Source organism: Cynocephalus volans, chromosome 11 (genome assembly GCF_027409185.1).
Source record: "Cynocephalus volans isolate mCynVol1 chromosome 11, mCynVol1.pri, whole genome shotgun sequence".
NCBI lineage: Eukaryota > Metazoa > Chordata > Mammalia > Dermoptera > Cynocephalidae > Cynocephalus > Cynocephalus volans.
In genome coordinates, this window is record NC_084470.1 from 44664892 (window position 1) to 44684928 (window position 20037).

Consider the following 20037-nt stretch of genomic DNA (forward strand, 5'->3'; position numbering starts at 1 on the left):
CATCTTTGCTGGGCTCACTAATGAATCCACAGAGAGCTGGCAGATTGGCTGGATGCTAGCTAATGCAGAATGGACTCAGTTCTTTTTATAAGTCTTTTATCCTGCAGCTTGTTCTTATGGAGGAGACAGGGGTCCAAAGAGAGAGAAAGAAACTATGCAAGGACACTTCTTAATACCTGGGCTAAGAACTGGCACACTGTCGCCTCTACCACAGTGTATTGGCCATAACAAGTCATAAATAAGGCCGCCAGTCCAGATTTAAGAGGTGGGGAGCTACACTCCAGTTCTTAACAGGAGTCAATGCAAGAGGGGTGGATGCAAGGAGGAGCAAAAAAATTGGGGACATATTTGAAATCAGTCTACATGTTACATTTTGTAGGCTTGTTTTTTGGAAACATTATTTCCAAAAGCTAAATGTTCAAAAAACAGTTCATTATTGGAGTTGGATTTGAAGACTATTTCAGTTAGAAAACAAATTGCTTACTTAAGTTATATTATAGAAAAATGATAATTTGAAAACTATTAACTGCCATTTACAAGATACCTGTCATATACGTGTAACTTCCTTTGACCTATATATAATTATAAATTATAAAATATTATACTGTATAGTATAACTATAATAGACAAATATAAAATTGTTCTTTCCAAATAAAAAAACTCTTAATTCTTTTAACTAAAAAAAAAAAAAAATCACATTTATTATGTGAAACCACCATGCTTAATAAAGTCATGTTAATTTTTATCTCTTACAAAATTCTTATGTAAGGACATCAACAGTAAAAATTTTATGTGGGCACATTTATTTGTGTTTTTGTTAGGTGAATGCTTGAGGTGCATGTTCTGGAATAATCTTGGTTGCATTCATTTTGCCATGAGCAAGCACAATTTGGGAATTTTCTACTTTAAAAAGGCTCTGCAGGAGAATGACAATGTCTGTGCACAACTCAGTGCAGGTAGCACTGATCCAGGTAAGCCCAACACTGGCGGGACAGTTAGTATTTTACTTGAGAAAAGCATGATTTAAGGAATGAGCATCTGGTCAAAATATATGCAATGTGGATCTGTATACAGTTAACACTGATCCTGCCCGGTAAGTTTGGTTCTGGGCATTTTTAGTAGATATTGCTATTTTGAATAGCAAGGTGTTATGAGTAGTTTTGAATGATTCAAAAAATTAAGTTACATTTAATTTTCCATGGATTTGAAAATCAGTAATCCTGCATGGTACTGCTGTAAACCAGAATATTTGATTAGTTTAAACTAAGATTTCTTGACTGCCAAACTAGTTTTATTATGGCTTCTTTGCAGAGTTTCACATGTGACACTATTAGGAGTATCCAACAATCTTTAAGCAAATTCCTGAAGCTAATCCTTTAATATCTGTATTATATGGATCCTTGATCTGAAATGCTTAGGCACTTATTTAGCTTTTTAAAATAATAAAACCTATTTAATTGGTGAAAAATGTTTTCTAAATCACAAATGATCTTATTTTATTATGGACTACAAAACATTGAGTATGTGATAGCACATGACAATGAAATAGTTAACCAAATTGAAAATAAAAGAGTGGAAACTTCTTACAGACAAAAAATTGGGGAAGGCTGTGTAAGGTTCAAAGGAGTGAGAGTGGGTCCTATTTCTTATCTTTGCCTTCCTGGAACATTGTTGCCTGAGGAAATTCATTTGCCTGGCAAATGAACGGAAACGTCTCTCTGGCATTGCTGACATAGACAACTGAGATGACTCTGGAGAATGTTTATGGGGTTGGGGATAGAGACCTCCATTAGTCAGAGCTATTACAACTTCAAATCAGGGTTATTGGTATTAGACATGGTAGTGTTTAAGTACTTGGTGGAGTCAGTATTACTTTAATTATTTATTCTTATCTGATTTTTATCACCAGGCAAGAAATTTTCAGGAAGACCCATGTGTACATTACTAACCAACAAGAGGTATGAGTTGCTGTATAACTGTGGAATTCAGCTTCTTCACATTGGAAGGCCTCTTGCTGCCTTCGAGTGTCTGATTGAAGCTGTTCAAGTTTATCATGCAAATCCCCGCCTCTGGCTACGCCTCGCTGAATGCTGCATTGCTGCCAATAAGGGGGTGAGAGCTATTTGGGTATCTTTTTGAAATCCCACCTCCCCTTCCCCCAACTTGTTACGTGGAAAGCAAAAAATACTTGGGAACATATAAGATCTCACTTTCTTTTTAACCCTCTGTGAATTTATAAAGATAGTCCTCTGTTCTTTAATAGTTGAGGAAAAAAATTTGGTTTCAAAAAGTCATTTGTTAACATTCTGGTTCTTGGTAAGTATGGCAACATTGAAGAGTTGGAGCCAATAAGAAAGAAGGTCCTATCTGTTGGAACAGTGTCTCCTAGCTGCTAGGGCAGGGGCCATGCCATCTGCTGGCATGGGAATGGTGTGTGTGCACCAGGTGATTAAAGGACTGATAACATAGTGTGGAAAGAACTGCATTAAACTGCATTTTGTTCAATAACTGGGGGTTTTACTTTTGTTAAGTAAATGATATAGAGTTCATGAGTTACCAGGCTATTTCTCTGACACATGGTTGTCCACCATGAGAATAGGCTATGAGAATAGGCTGGCTTATGTTAGTATCCATGGCTAGATTATTTTTAAATGGCAGTTGGTGGAAGCCTTTTGAATCTCAAGTTGGGAGGGGTCAGTGAGAGGTAAGGGAAAGACAGGTTGTATCAGAATTACCAAATGTCTATATCACCCCATTTTCTACCTACCCCCTGTCCTTGCTGAGCTCTTGGGGAGTGTGAAGATTGGAGAGGTATGGCATCCTGAGGTTTTGCCTGGCATGCCTGCCATAGGTGATAGAAGATGTTGAGGCTCTCCTGCTGCTGAACAGTACTTTCTGAGAAACAACTACAAGAACTAAGGGATTTAAAGAAGTACGTTTGCTTGGCAGTTTTCATACTTAAGTAGTTTATGATTTGAGTACACCATTGGAGGAAGAGATGAGTGATATCTTTGAAAGGCTTTAATGGTTTATTTCATCATACTTTGCTTTTTGATTAATTGATTGATTGGCTGGCGGCTGGCCAGTACAGGGATCCAAACCCTTGACTTTGGTGTTATCAGCACCGTGCTGTACTGAGTGAGCTAACTGGCCAGCCCTCTGTACTTTTGCTTTTTAAGAGACAACTTTCTTATTGGATAATTCTTAAATTAACTGACAAACAATTCTAGGCAGACTTTATTCTTTTTCAAAATAAAAGGATCTCTAGAAATTGTTTATTTTCTTTAATCCATTCATGAATTTAAGCGTCAGGAGCCTTTCTTTTTTTTTTTTTTTTAAAGATGACCGGTAAGAGGATCTTAACCCTTGACTTGGTGTTGTCAGCACCACGCTCAGCCAGTGAGCGAACCGGCCATCCCTATATGGGATCCGAACCCGGGGCCTTGGTGTTATCGCACCGCACTCTCCCGAGTGAGCCACAGGCCGGCCCCAGGAGCCTTTCTTTTGTACAATTACTAAAAATCAGGGAATTTCTTCTTCCTGGGACTAGGGAAATACAGTAAAATTTAGTATTTCCTTTTTAAATTAATTGTTTTTATAAATAGTACTTTTAGGATTGTCTTTGTTCTGTGGATTTCATTGGGCTTACAAGGTCTCTTCTTGTTCCCTCCCATCCCCATTTTCTTCTAGCAAGTACTAAATGTGTAATTTTTTTTTTAGATGGCAAAGATGATTTTTGATTGCCATAACTTGGTAGATAACAAAATACACAATCTGTGCTGCCAATAGGAAACTTGCCATAAATAATTTTCTATCTTTGTGCTTTTCCTCCTTCTAAAAAAGATTTTTTTTTCTTTCTTAAAGATAACCGGTAAGGGGATCTTAACCCTTGACTTGGTATTGTCAGCACCACGCTCTCCCAAGTGAGCGAACCGGCCATCCCTATATAGGGATCCTAACCCATGGCCTTGGTGTTATCAGCACCACACTCTCCCAAGTGAGCCACGGGCCAGCCCTCTAAAAAAAGATTTGAGGTGACCTAAAAGACAGTAAAAACAACCCCAAGAAACTGTCAAATCAAATGAGAGAGCAACATTCCAATAGAAATTATAAATTCCAAATAAAACTCTGTAAGATTTTTCTTATTTTGTCAGGAGAGGAAGGATGCTAAAGCAGTTTTTACCTTCAGAAATAAATTCATTTTGAATTAAACAAACAAAAAAAACTTAATTGTAAAATTGGTAATGCTAAGGAGGTCGTTTTGTCCTGTTTATTTGGTGCTTATTATTTCAGATTTCTCTTGGCAGAGGTAGGGCTTATCCTTACCCAGGCATCGTATAATATATGAGAAAAGGTCTGCTAAACAAAACATAAACCCAGTATTTTAATTATGTATGATCCTTTTACATTAAAGCTGATCTGGCACACTTTTTGGGTATTGGTGATTGAAGGTACAGTTTGTTATTGTGGGTGTTGAGTTTCATTCCATCACGGGCCAGTTTGTTTTCATCTGCTGCATCATCAGAACTAGCCATGTGGGTCAGTTTGCATAACTTTACAGATCAGGGAAGAAAGTATGGGTGAATCATTATAAATTTGTTACCACCACTAAGAGAAGTTGGAATGGAAGACCTCCCACTGATAACTTTTTCTTATTTTTCATTAATATTGCTTGGATGCCTCCTCTACATGGAATTAGTTCCAATCGGAGCAGTTTTATTCTATTTTTTAGCATTATGTAATATGTTATTTTTAAAAAGAATACACAAGTGAGTCTTTTTTTTAATTAAAAGTCATGCATGGAAGGCAACTACGATAAAATTACATTAGGGAGCAATAAGAAACAGTACAAAAACATTTGTGTTTTCGGAAAAGGCTTTTTGTAGGGCAGGGTTTAGTTCTGCAAGTTTACATTGATAGGATCCAGTTTGTTCCTCTATATGAGAATCTGGATGTTACTATAAGATGACTAGTTGGGATTCCAACTGCAGGTAAATGTGAGACTTAGAGTAAAGGGGAAAGAAATGAAATTGGCACGGTCAAGCTCGTATAGTGAAATAATACATCTTAATGAAACATCCTAAAATAATGTACATGTTTAACTAGCTTTTAGTATTTCAGTTTAATGTTTATTGATTTTAGGGTTCGAGGATTTTAATTTCCTAGAAAGCAATAATTGTGCTCATGTAAATTTTAATGTGTAGCTTTTAGAGTTTATATATTGCCTACAGTCTAATTAATGCTTTCATTTAAGAAGGGATAGGTCTGTGTTTTAGGAAGTGGAGCTGCTTCCTTCTTCATTTACATTGTACTTTTGGCTGTCTTATTTTCCTTACTCTTGTCAAAGTGCCCATAATATGCAGCATGGTACAGAATGTCTAAACAAGACATTCTGAATAATTGCTTGATTCATTCTTGAATTGGCTTTTTTTCTTAGAATTACCTCAAATCTCATTTTAACAAAATATTGCATATGTTAACAGATTTTCAGCCCCATATACTTTTTCCCCCAATCCCAAACATACTTCCTTTATCACCATAATGTTCCACATTGATGGATCTTAAGAATATTGATAGATCTTAAGAGTTTAGAGTAATTGTGAGGGTATTCGATCATTTTTCATACTACATCTTACAGCTCCCTTAAGTTTATTGGAAATTATTTGTATTTTATAGACTTCTGAACAGGAAACTAAAGGTCTTCCAAGCAAAAAAGGAATTGTACAGTCTATTGTTGGGCAAGGCTATCATCGTAAAATAGTTCTGGCATCACAATCCATACAGAATACTGTTTATAAGTGAGTATTTTGCAAAGAAAATGTGTGTATATGTTTGAAACTGTTATGCATACTGTTGCTTATGTATAAAAGTATGCTTAAGATTTATCATTTTATAGGAGGAACTACTTTGTAACCAGGTTTTATTACTGCTTCATCATACAGAGCCCTATACATAGGTCCAAAGGGAATGTTATCTGACATGCGGTTTTGGCTTATTAAATCCATGGATGCTGAAATTGTTGATGGCCTAAGAAACCCTAGTCTATTCAGTGCCATTATTCATAATTTCCAGAAGAGGGCATCTTAGTACCTTCTTTTTATATGGTTTTGATTATCATTGATACTTAAATAAAAAGTATATTTTCTCATAGTCTCTAGGAATGAAGGTACTTTAAAGTTAATTCTTAGTATTAGGAAGAAAAATGTATATATACATAAAGCAACTAAAGCATTGTAGAAGCTTCCCCATGTACAACCTTAAGTTGAACAACTTTTAAATAAGAATATTTTTATCTTGTATAAAGATTCTAATTTGAAGTTGCTGTTATTTCTAAAGTAGTAGACTTTGCAACAAATTAGCTGCCTTTTTCTTTTTTTCAAAGAAAAAAAACTGATCACTACCATTTAAAAGTTTTTCCAAAGTTTAAATAGTATCTGGCACACAATGTTTTGGTCTTAGTTTAGTTCAACTTTAATGCAAATATTTTTAAAAAGACTATTATGAGAAAGCATCATTTTCCTACAATTTCAAAATTATTACTACTTTTCAATATTTTATTTTTTTCTTAATAAAGATAACTCATTTTGGTTTATCAAAGCAATAGAAAGTTATACAGCTTAAGTACCCGCTTATCTGAAATGTTTGAGACCAAAAGTGTTTCAGATTTTGGATTTCTTTGGATTTTAGAATATTTACATTATACTTACATTATTACATCCCTAATCTGAAAATTCAAAACCTGAAATCCTCCAATAAGCATTTCCTTTGAGCATGACAAGTTTCAAAATTTGGAGCATTTCAGATTTCTGATTTTCAGATTAGGAGTGCTCAACCTATATAAAATGTCAGTGAAATTATAAAGCAAAAGATAATGATGATGCTTCAAAAGTTATAAAGACATTTTTGAAAGCAAGGATTAACCAAAGCAAGGCTCAAATGTGAAAATGTATTTTCTTCCTCTTATTCCCATTTTTATACTTGTCTTGGATCTCATTACAATTTTCCTTGTCTACAATTTATTGACATTGCAAATACACTTCAAGTCATCTCCTATGTATATGATGTATATACTTGCAGTCCATTATTTATACTTTTTACATTTTATACTCAATACTCAGGATTTGGGTTCTTTAGCCTTCTCTTGTAACTGCTTATATTAAAATTTCTGCCTATCAAAGGGCAAAGCTTTCATTTACAACTAATTGGTTTTATTTCTGATAATAGAAGTCTTATTTATTTTGATGCTATCTGCTTAGCTAATTTGGGTTTGTTCTTTTAAGTGATGGACAGTCTTCAGCCATTCCTGTAGCCAGTATGGAGTTTGCAGCCATTTGTCTCAGAAATGCCTTGTTGCTATTACCTGAAGAACAGCAAGATCCCAAGCAGGAAAATGGGTCTAAAAATAGTAATCAATTAGGTGGGAACACAGAAAGCAGCGAAAGCAGTGAAACTTGCAGGTATTCTGATCCCTGTGACTTACTTGGCAAAATCCTTTCAGGACTTCTTTAGTAAGCCCCTTTGTCCTTTAGATAAATTTCAAAGACCTTCAGCCTGGATTTCTAAAATTCTCTGTTTTGAATAATAAGAAAGGAAAATATTTATGTTTCTAAGTATTTCTGGAAAAGAGAAATAAGGTGGAGTCTAAGTGAAGAGAGAACCTTGAAAGAGTAAAGTGGAAAGTAACAGCTTTTCTTTTTTTTGGAGATCTCAATTGGCTTTATTGAGATTCAAGAATCAGGTGACACGTTAGGAAAGTTAACAGCTTTTCGTTGACAGGAAAGATATTTGCAAGAAATCCTGTTGTTATCACATAGCATTTTTTTACATTTATTAAAATAAATACTTAAATCCTAAAACTTCTCGTTTCTTATTATACTCTGCCTTTTCTCTTAACATACTATAAACCACTAACCTGCAGAATATTTCTATATGTTTCTAGTTTGTTTCTTTTTTTTTTTTTAAGATTACCAGTAAGGCAATCTTAACCTTTGACTTGGTGTTCTCAGCACCATGCTCTCCCAAGTGAGCTAACCGGCCATCCCCATATAGGGATCCGAACCCGTGGCCTTGGTGTTATCAGCACCACACTCTCCCAAGTGAGCCCCTCTATATGTTTCTATTTTCTAGTACAAGTGTACTTCAAAAGTTCATGGAAAGATTGGTATTATCTTTTAGTTCTATTTTCCACAAACTTTTTGAAGTACACTCATATAAATTAAAAATCATTCCAGTTATAGAAATTGGGAGAGCTTACCTGGTAATAACACAACAAACACCTTTGTATATATAAAGTTCTGCTTTTTTACACATGGCATCTTTTAACTCATGTCTCCATCCCAGCATTTTTTTTCTTGGTTATCATAGAAATACATGTTTATTATAGAAAATTTGAAACAAAATTGTGGAGTTTTTATCCCCATCAACAAGTTATGTTTTACTGTAGTTGATAAAAAGCAATCAAAAGAATGAGAAATTTGTGAAAATATTGGAGTGATTTCCTATATATAGCAGAGAGATTGTTTTCAGTTAAGAGATTTTTAAAAGCAGTATTATGTCCTGAGGAAAAGAAACTAATGTGCAGTATGGCTTTCTCTTGTTAATGATACCAAATTACCAAGCATTTTCATTGTTTTGACTCTTTTACACTTTTGTCATAAAAAATTACGAGAGTGGGGATAGGGAAACAAAATTTTATATTTATTTGTTGCTCTTCATAATTAAGAGACTATCTCTATTTTAGCAGTAAAAGCCACGATGGAGATAAATTCATTCCAGCTCCACCTTCTTCTCCATTGAGAAAGCAGGAATTAGAAAATTTAAAGTGAGTATCAAAACAAATTTATCACTGCACCTATTGAACACATTGTCTTTTATCTTCTTTATACTGTTAATATTAAACCAACCTTTTATTCTTGGTCAGAATGTGTTATATTTTTATAAATTTAGATTCAATTTGTTAATATTTTGTTAGGAATGTTTCCTTCTATATTCATGAGGAAAATTGGTCCATACTTATCTTTCCTTGTAATATCTTTATCAGGGTTCGGTTTAGGGTTATGCTGACCATGTAAATGAGTTGGGAAATGCTTCTTCCTCTGTTTTCTGAAAGAGTTTATGTAAGATAGGTGTTATTTCTTTCTCAAGGGCTTGATAGAATTCACCAGTGAAAACATCTGGCCTAGGGTTTGTGTAAGAAAATTTTTGAAAATGACTTCAAATTCTTCAATAGAGCACTGTTCAGATTTTGTGTTTCATCTCGTGTCAGTTTGGGTAAAATTTTTCAAGGACTATTTCTTTTTATATAAGACGTCAAATTTGTTGGCATAATGTAGTTCACAATATTCCCTTATATTTTTAATATCTGTTGGATCTACAGTTATATCTCCATTTTCATTTGTGATATTGGTAATTTGTGGGTTTTCTCTCTCTCTCTCTCTCTTTTTTTTCCCTGAGCAGTCTAGTTAGGGATTTATCTTTTAGATTGATGTTTTCAGAGAACAAACTTTCACTTTATTCACTTCACTATCTGTTTTCTATTTCACTGATTTCTGCTCTTTTTTCTTTCTACTAACTCTGAATTTGTTTTGCTCTTTTCTTAGCTTCTTATGCTGGTGATTGATTTTAAAACTTTCTTCTTTTCTAATACAAGCATTTTTTAAAACTACACATTTTCCTTTAAGCCGCTATAACTTCATCCCACAAATTATTCATTTGTTTTGTTTTGTTTGTTTCTTTGTTTGGCATAGTGTAGTTTTTTGTTTTGTTTTAGTAGCTGGCTGGTATGGGGATCTGAACCCTTGACCTCATTGTTATCAGTACCATGCTCTAACCAAGTGAGCTAACGGGCCAGCTCCCTCATGGTAACAGTTTAAAATTAAGCTTTATTTTGAGATAATTGTAGATTCACATGTAGTTGTAAGAAATAATACAGAGACCAAATGTACCCTTTACCCAGTTTCCGCAATAGTAACATCTTATAAAACTATAGTATAATATCAAAACCAGGATATTGACCTTGATATGGTCACATTTTCATTACTACAAAGGATCCGTCATGTTGCCCTTTGTAATCACCCCCACTTCCCCTCTTGCTCCCACCCCTTCTTTAACCCTTGGTTACTATTAATCTGTTGTCCATTTCTGTAATTTTGTCATTTCAGAAATGTTATATAAATGGAATCATATAATATGTAACCTTTCAGGATTTGCTTTTTTCAGTCAGTACAATTCTCTGAAAATTCAAGTTTGTTGCATGTATATTCAATAGTTTGTTCCTTTTTATTGCATGGTATGGATGTACCACAATAAAATCATTTGTTCATTGTAGGACATCTAGCTTGATTTCAGTTTAGGGCTATTATAAATAAAGCTGCTCTAAATATTCACAAGTGTTTGTGTGCACTTAAGTCTTTGTTTCTCTGGGATAAATGCCCAAGAGTGCAATTGCTAGGTAGTATAGGAGTTACATGTTTAATTTTTTAAGAAACTTCCAAACTCTTTAATATAATGGCATTTTACATTCCCACCAGCAATGTATGAATGATCCTTGCCAATATTTGGTATTGTCACTACTTTTTTTATTTCTTATTTTTTCATTTGTCCTTTTATCACATATTTATATCTGTGTGTGTATATGTTGTAGCTACTTTTGTTTTACTCATTCTGATAGGGATGTAAGGTGTGTATTGATATATCATTGTGATTTTAATTTGCATTTCCCTGATGATTAATGATGTTGAACTTCTTTTTATGTGGTAAAGCTTTTCGTTGAAATGTTTATGTCTTTTGTCCATGTTACAATTAGATTATTTGCTTTTTGACTGTTGTTTTGAGAGTTCTTTAAGTGTACTACTTTTTTGTCAGATATGTGATGTGCTAATATTTTCGTGCAATCTGTAGCTTGTCTTCATTTTCTTAGCCCAGGGTTTTCTGCAGACTGAACGTTTTTAATTTCAATTCTCACATATTTGGATATGTTGTGTTTTCATGATCACTCAGTTTTAATTTTCTTATTTCGGTTGTGATTTCTTCTCTGATGTAGATTATTTATAAGTGTGTTGCTTAATTTCAAAATATTTGTGGGTTCCCTAGATATCTTATTGATTTCTAATTTAATTCCATTGAGGTCAGAGAACATACTCTGTGTGATTTCAACTCTTGACCTGTTTTATGGTCCACATATGGTTTATCTTAGTGAGTGAGCTATACACTATTGAAAAGAATGTGTCCTGCAAATGTTGAGTATACTATTCTATAAATATTAGCTCAAATATAGCTGATAGTATTGTTGAGATTTTCCATGTCTTTACTGATTTGTTGTTGTTGTTGTTCAGTCCTGTTAATTGTTGGGGGGTATTAAAATATTTATCTGTGGTGGTGGATTTATCTATTTCTCCCTTTAATTGTACCCATTTTTGCTTCACGTATTTTGAAAGACCTATTATTAGGCACATACCATGTCTGAAGGAAACACATTGTTTACATTTCCACACAGAACACTTCTGACACCAGATGTGCAGGTTTTTCCTTCATACCAACCAATTCACCAACTCTGTGGACGCTAGCATGGTATCCTATAATTTAATTCAATTATGACACTATGTACCTGGAGTTACCATCAGATCCCCTAAGTTAAAGGACTTGGTCCCATAAAACTGCCCCCACGTGAGATGACAAACCAAGTCTGGGCCTCCCGTACTTCTATAAATCAGGGGTTTCCCCCAACCCCTTCCTTGAATTTGACAATTTGCTAGAATGGCTCATAGAACTCAAAAAAATACTTTGCTTACATTTACGTTTATTATAAATGATACAGATGAACAGCTAAATGAAGAGGTACATAGGATGAAGTCCAGAAGGGTCCCAAGCATAGGAGTTTCAGTCCCCATAGAGTTTGGGTGCGCCACCCTCTGGCATGCAGATGCAGTCACAACCTGTAAGGTCATCAAATATTGTTGTTCATTAGGGTTTTTTAATTGGTTATGAATATTCATGAGATACAAAGCTGATTGTCACCCTCAAGAGTTTTTATACAGCTCAGTCTCCAGCCCATCCTCCCATGCTCACTCCCCCACCACAGAGGATGGTGGGTGGGCTGAAAGTTTCAACACTCTCTCTAACCACTTGGTCTTTCTGGTGACAAGCCCCATCCTAAGTCATTTCATTAGCATAAACTCAGGTGTGATCAAAAGGGACTGGTTATGGAACAATAAAAGACAAAAGACATATCACTCAGAAAATTCCAGGGGGTTTAGGAGCTCTCTGCCAGGAACTGGGGACAAAGATCAAATATATTTCTTATACCACAAAGTGTTTATGATAAACTAACCTTTCTGTCTTTATGAAATGTCCTTCTTTATCCCTGGTAATAATTTCTGATAGCATTCAGCACATGCTACCTCCAAGGTATAGGGACACAGAGAAGACTCTGGGGGGTGGGGTGGGGGAGGGATCTGCTAAGTCCCCCCTCCAGTTTATTACCATTAGATCATACCCGCTTTGTCCAGTCATACTTCTCCACAATTATCCACCTCTTCATCAAACCTAAGCATAAAATACACAATTTTCCCTATTTCTTTGAGTCTTCATTTCTGAAGGCACCAGTGTCATGTAAAACTTATTGAGTAAATTTAAATGTTTTTCTCTCATGGCCCTCAGCCATGAACTTAAGATCTTTTTTTCCCCTGCATTTCTGTCTTGGAGTCTAATTTATTTGTTATTAACAGAGCCACTCCAGCTTCTATACTTACTGTTTGCTTTTTGCATCTTGGATCCCTGCACATGCCAGCCAAAAAAAACCAAACAAATAAAATTGTCTTTATTTTATCTTCATTCTTAGAGGATATTTTCACTGAATAGAAAATTTTGGGTTGGTGGGTTTTGTTTTTTCTTTTCTTCAGCTCTTTCAAGATGTTCCTTTCATTCAGGTCTTTCACAATGTCACTGCACTGTTTTCTAGCCTCTGTTGTTTCTGATTAGAAGTTCATAATTATTATGTGAAAGATGCCATTTTTCTATCAAGATAGATTTTTCTCTTTATTTTTCAGTAGTTAGGCTATTATGAGTGATTTTCCTTTGTTTTTAATCTTGCTTGAGGTTAGCTGACTTACTTCCTTAAATCTGTAAATTTATTTTTCAACAAATTTGGGTTATTTTTTACTATTATTTCTTCATATTATTTTTGGAACTAGGCTTAATGATATGGCATTACTTTTAAGAATGATTTCAATAATAGGACTGTAAATGAAAATGGAAATTGGCCTATTGCATAGAAGTGACAAGAGTGAAGGGCCGACCCCGTGGCGCACTCGGGAGAGTGCGGCACTGGGAGCGCAGCAGTGCTCCCACTACGGGTTCGGATCCTATATAAGGATGGCTCGTGCGCTCACTGGCTGAGCGCGGTGCGGCCGGTCACAAAAATGACAAAAAAAAAAGTGACAAGAGTGCAGTAAAATATTTACATATTGATGATAGCATTGTAAATTGATACGTGACTTTATTTATTCACTTTTTTCCTACAAATGTTACTGCTAGTCTTGTGCAATGTGCAGGGGAATCAGGGGAAGAAAAAGCACTGCCCTCAAAAGCAGACGACAAAAGATTAGAAGAAAATTCTATTAGTCATTAGGTTGATGTGAGATTTGGGGTTTCTCTTTTCTTCTTATGATGATTTATCAATCTGATAATTGGAAAATTTTGTGTTTTCTTCTTTATGAAAAAGTGCTCAATCTGATACCAAGATTTAACGATCATCTACGTATTCATTTTTCCCTGAACCTCCTATTTGTAGAATTTTGTTTTCATATTGGATTTTTCATCCTTTTTTTTTTTCTTTTTCATCCTTTTTTTTTCTTTTTCGTGACCGGCACTCAGCCAGTGAGTGCGCCGGCCATTCCTATATAGGATCCAAACCCGCGGCGGGAGCGTCGCCGCGCTCCCAGCGCCGCACTCTCCCGAGTGCGCCACGGGCTCGGCCCAGATTTTTCATCCTTTTTGAAAGAGTTCTTGTATGTTATTCAAATTAGCCATTATCATTTGTCTGGTAACATTGCTTATGGTATGTAGTTGTAAGTCAGAATTTTATTTTTAAGTATCACGTTACCGATCTTTATTTTTTCTCCATTTCACGCAATATAGACCTTCCTGTCTCTAAGAGTTTAAGAATAATTTCCCCATGTTTTCTTCTAGCACTTTCACTGATACACTGTCATAGCCAGCAACAAAAGTTTTTGTTTCAATTAGAATTTATTTTATATGAACAAATAAGGTAGGGATATGTCCTTATTTTGTGCATTTCATAGTTCATTTGGTTAGTGTCATTTAGCTCTTTCATAATAAAGCATGGTCAATAACACCAAGGTCCAGGATTTGATCCCTGTTACTGGCTAGTCGCCAAAAAGACAAGAACAGAATAAAGCATGGAACAGACAACTATAAAATGGTAAGATTTTATGTCTAAATAGTTCGAAATTACATTTTTATAAAACAGCGTATGTGTATTTCTGTATGCATAAAATACCTGGAGGGATCTAATCCATGTCAAAACCTTCATAGTGGTTGTTCTTGAATGGTAGGATAACTGATGATTTTTATTTTCTTATTGGATATCTGTTTTTTCTAAATTTTTATAAATGAAGATATTTCACTAATGTTAGTGATGCTCCTCTTTGCATACTCAGTATGTTTGGGAGAAAGGCTGACCAACACACGTGTCTTTTTCTGATCATGTATTGTCACATCAGTGTGTTCAGGCATAGCATTATTGTCAGTGAGCTCAGGGCTCCAGGCACCCTGCTCAGCAAAACAACTTTTTTTTCCTCTTTGTTTTATTTTGTTTCTGTCAAAGTATACCATAAATTCCAACTTTGCAGTAATACCCTCTGTATCCTGTGTTTTGTGTATATTGCCCCTCTGTATCCTGTTATCAAGAGAAGAGAATTGACCCTGGATATGGAAGAAAATCTTAACCTTAAATACGACTCATCTCAAATTTAGAAGTGAGGGGTTGGTCATTTTATTGCTTTGAAAGTAGTGTTTTGGTTTTTTAAAACTTGTCAAAGGTAATACAGGTAATTTTTAAAAATTATCTTCAGTTATGTTAACATTTCTTAAATTCTTGTTTCTTGTGTGAGTTATAAGTTAACAAGAAAATGAAAGAACGTATTATGACAAATCACCAGCGAAATAGTGGCAAAAAGTAATACGTACAGAAGAATGTTGTTATTGTGTGAAATAAAATTGAATTTCTAAAAAGCAATCAAATTTTAGCTATATGTAGGTACTTCAGAAAGTTCATGGAAAGATTCATATTATCTTCTAATTCTGTTTTTCCACAAACTTTTTTTTTTTGGCGGCTGACTGGTATGGGGATCCAAACCTGTGACCTTGGTATTACCAGCACCATGCTCTCCCAAGTGAGCTAACTGGCCAGCACATCGACAAACTTTTTGAAGTCTCTCATTTAACTAAAATAAAATCACTATGCTAGGTTTTTGTCCTGAGTGGAAATGTGTTAAAACAAAGCAAGTAAGTAAAGCTAAACTGGATTTGGTACAAAGTGAGCTGGGGAGGAAGGATTGTAAAATTCAGCTAGGACAATATTTGGGAAAATGCTTTAACTTGCTGAAAAACATTCCTTTTCCTCCCACTATGCCTGATATTTTCTAGAGATGTTTCTGCTATGTAAGAACTACCTGCATTTCATATTTATCCAAGGGTTTACCTATTTTTATTAGGTTATTTTATATGGTAAAAATCCAAACGGTAAAAAAAGTTATCTAATGTAAAGTAACCCTGTCCCATCCCAGTCCTGTTTCCTCTGTCCTGAGGGCATTCATTGACTGGTTTCTTTTATGTCCTTCCAAAGACATTTCTCATTCTTATCTTAGTATATGTGTGTATGGTGTTTTTACACCAGCTATTGCTAAGTCTCCACACTGCTCTTTACAGTACGTTACTTTTCCTTTTTGACAATATACCTTTAGAAATTGCTCCATAACAATACAAAGCTGTTTCATTCTTTCTCAAGGGCGCATAGAATTGCATTACATGAATATGACATAATTTATTTAACATTCCTTTATATTTAGATATTTATAATGTTTTCAGTTTTTGTTGTTATAAATAATGCTGCTGTGAATATCACTGTATCCATTTAAGGGGAATCCTTAATGAAGAAGATATTTGAAACAATTTTTCAAACTTGATTTAATTTTTTACAAATTTGAATGAATACTAATCTTAGGATTGCATTATTTATGCATGCAATTTAAGAAATACATTAGCCCATGAAGGTTGAATATCTGCAGAGTTGTGTAATTTAACTTTACCTTCTCTGAATGTCATTAAAGAGAAGGGTGCATGCAGGGTGGAATTCCTCTCAAAGAGTTTTGTACCTGTCATGGCACAACTAGTTTGCTTTCCTTATGTCCTAATAGGAGAATTGGTAACTTTCAGAGAAAATAAAATTACTTCCCTCTTCTTGTAGAAAGGGGCAAATGTCTCTATCAGGATTTCTGTCAGCATAAAGTGAGGCAAAGATGGATTCTCTGGTATGTATTAACCTTTTTTTTTTTTTAAGGAGCAGATGGGAAAAAGGAAATGGAAGAAGATGGAAGGAGCCTTAGGGTAGATTTATAAAAAGGACTGTTATGCCAGTCAGTAGCAATGGTAATGTGGACGCAAATGGTGAAGGGAAGCTGTCGTAAAAGATTTGTGGTGTAATTTTCAAAGCTATAAAAGCTCACAGTGCATTTGGGTATGTTAAAGGGCAGTTCTGTGGCAAGAGCCAGCTGACTTCTATGTAAGGAGCCAGGACACGTTGGTTCTGTGTTAAGACTGTGTAATTCTTAGAGATTTCATCTATTTCTGATCTGAATTCTTTTATATGATTGGAAATGTGTGTGACTAGTGTATAGTTTAGTTTTTATGGACTATTATATTTGACCCCTTGTGCTCTATAATACCCAAGACACCAATGCAAAGCCTCATTTCCTACTTCTAGCATAACTAATATGCAGTAAATTATCATGACTGTTCTAATGGCCACTTCTTACAATATGGGTTCACAGCTTCTTGAGTATTTTCAGGTTTTTTTTTTCTCCATTTGTACATAAATGAAGATGAAAAAAAAAAATTCATTCTAACCAAGTTACAAATATGTTTTCGGAAGACAGATGACAGTTAAAGCAGTTGTGACATTCTTTATTAAATCAAGGTAGCTTTCAGAAAAATATTCTCACAATTGAAGCAAAAACTTGTCCCCAAATTAGAAAAGTGTCCCAGTGATCAACTAAATAGTTTAATTACAAGGCTGAGATGAACTTAGAGATACTAATATAATGGGAATATATGACAGTATTAGAGTAGTGCTTCGGTTCCTGAACCACTCAAAGGCTGTAAAAAGTGAGTTTCATTCAATTAGAGAAATATATATACACACATTCGGCAGCCTGGAATTAAATAAATGCTATGACTTTAAAATTTTAAGGTGATTCTTTTCCTAGGTATTTACCCAAGAGAAATTAAACCTTGTCCACACAAGAATTTTATAGCAGCTTTACCCATGATAGACAAAAATTAGACATAGCTCAGGTATCCATCAGCAGGAGAATGGCTTACTGAGTTGTAGTACATCTGTATGTTGGAATACTACTCAGCTATAAAAAGGAACAAATTACCAATGATCAAGTTATCTTGGACTAATCTGAAAACATTTTTGTGTGTGTTTCTTCTATTACTTAGTATAAGGTACCTAGAATCAAACTACTGTTTGATTCTATTTATGACATTTATCTGACGGACAAGACTATCTCGTTAGACAAAATTAATTTATGTCAATAGAAATCAGAATAGTGGTTGGAGGAATTGACTGAAAAACTTTCTGGGGTAATGGGAGTATTCTACATCTTAATTGATCTGGAGGTTACATGTGTATATTCAAACTCATAAAACTGTACAGTATAAATGATGCATTTTCATGTGAATAAATTACCCCAATTTAAAAATTTAAGGTAATGTATTTTAAATATTTTGAAATTTTGCTAAATTAACATGATTTTAAATACATTATTTTGGGAAATATAATTTAACCACCCATAATTGATAAATGGTGGATTTCTCTTACATATCATTTATGAGATGGCATGACATGTAAAACTTGGTTTCTTAACCCCCCAAAATCTTTATCTATTTGTATTTAACATGTATTCCTTAGATTCTAAGGCTGCAGTATACAATACCAGAGCCACTAACCACATATTGCTACTGATCACTTGAAATGTGGCCAGTGTGAATGGAGGTGCACTGTTCAAGTGTAAGATACATACCACATTTCAAAACTTAATATGAAAAAAATGTAAAATATGTCGTTAATAACTTTATATTGATTACATGTTGAAATGATATTTTAGATATATTGGGTTAAATTAAATATATTAAAATTAATTTCACCTGTTTTAATTTTAAAAATTTGTCTACCAGAAAATTTAAAATTACATTTATAGCTCTTACTATATTTCTGTTGAACAGTGCTGTTCTAAGGTGTTAGAACATCTGTGTGTTTGAAGTGTCGTTAGTTATGTAACATGGTTTCTACAAATGTAATTTGGCTAAAGTTCTCTCATGTCAGAAATTTAAGCTGAATTGTTCCTTTTTTTCTTTTTTCTTTTCTTTCTTTTTTTTTTTTTTTTTTTTTGGTGGCTGGCTGGTACAGGGAGTTCATCTCTTAAGAAAAAATTTTCTTGGGCCATCCTGTGGCTCACTCGGGAGAGTGTGGTGCTGATAACACCAAGGCCACGGGTTTGGATCCTATATAGGGATGGCCAGTTTGCTCACTGGGTGAGCATGGTGCTGACAACACCAAGCCAAGGGTTAAAATCCCCTTACCGGTCATCTTTTAAAAAAAAAGAAAGAAAAGACAAGAAAAAATTTTCTCTCAAAAAGGTCTAATGTCCAAATGAATCTTAGAATATAATTGCGTATGCAAGATTGATATTTTGTGCATGTGCTTTGATTTAAATTTGAAAGTTTGCCACAAGCATTTGGGAAATTTTCTTCTATAATAAGATTGTGTAAGATTTTCTTATACAATAATCAATTATATTATAAGGGTATATTTTTCTCTTTAGATGTTCTTATTTTTTAAAAAAAGTCAAACATTTATTGACTGCCTACTGATTTTTTTTTAAATAGCTTTATTGAGATATAACTCACATAAAATTTACCCATTTAAGTGTACTGCCCAGTGATTTTTAGCATATTCATAGATATGTGCAGCCTTCACCACAGTCAATTTTAGAACATTTTATCACCCCCAAAAGAAACCCCATACCTTTTAGCTTTCTCTCCCTCTCCCCCAATCTGCCCCCAGACCTAACCTACCTTCTGTCTCATAGATTTCCCTATTTTGGACTTTAGTATGAATGGATTCATATAATATGTGGGCTTTTGTGACTGGCTTCTTTCACTTAGCATAATGTTTTCAGGATTCATCCAAGCTGTAGGGTATATCAGTACTTCATTCCTTTTTATTGCCAAATATTCCATTGTATGATTATATCATATTTTGTTCATTTGTCCATTGGGGGACATTTGGATTATTTCCATGTTTTCGCTGTTATGAATAATGCTGCTGTAAACATTCGTGTACAAGTTTTTGTTTAGACATGTTTTATTTCTCTTGGGTGTGTGACTATGAGTGTGACTATGAGTGGAATTGCTGCATCTGTTTAATTGTATGAGGAATTGCCAGACTGTTTTCTAAAGCAGATGCATCATTTTACAATACTACCAGCAGTGTATGAGGATTCTCGTTTCTTTACATCCTCACTTACACTTGTCATTGTCCATCTTTTTTGTATGTTATAGTGGGTGTGAAGTGGTAACTCATTGTGAATTGGATTTGATTTGCATTTCCCTGAAGACTGGTGTTGAGCATATTTTGATGTGCTTATTGGCCATTTATATATCTTCTTTTGGAAAAATTTTCATTCACATTCTTTGCCCATTTTAAAAATTGAGTTATTTGTCTTTATCTGA

The 20037-nt window shown here is 34.4% G+C and overlaps 1 protein-coding gene across 4 annotated transcripts in view; it reads left to right on the forward strand.

Annotated features, from left to right (window-relative positions):
* The window catches only part of CNOT10 (CCR4-NOT transcription complex subunit 10), a 68753-nt gene that overhangs the window by 32217 nt on the left and 16499 nt on the right, over positions 1-20037 (forward strand). For 2 of the 4 annotated variants that reach the window (XM_063113972.1, XM_063113975.1), the window contains 5 exons: positions 822-971; positions 1910-2112; positions 5677-5798; positions 7281-7457; positions 8741-8821. In XM_063113972.1, the coding sequence (XP_062970042.1) occupies positions 822-971; positions 1910-2112; positions 5677-5798; positions 7281-7457; positions 8741-8821 (733 nt within the window). The remainder of the gene's footprint in view (positions 1-821; positions 972-1909; positions 2113-5676; positions 5799-7280; positions 7458-8740; positions 8822-20037) is intronic. The other 2 variants (XM_063113973.1, XM_063113974.1) reach the window with 2 other exon arrangements.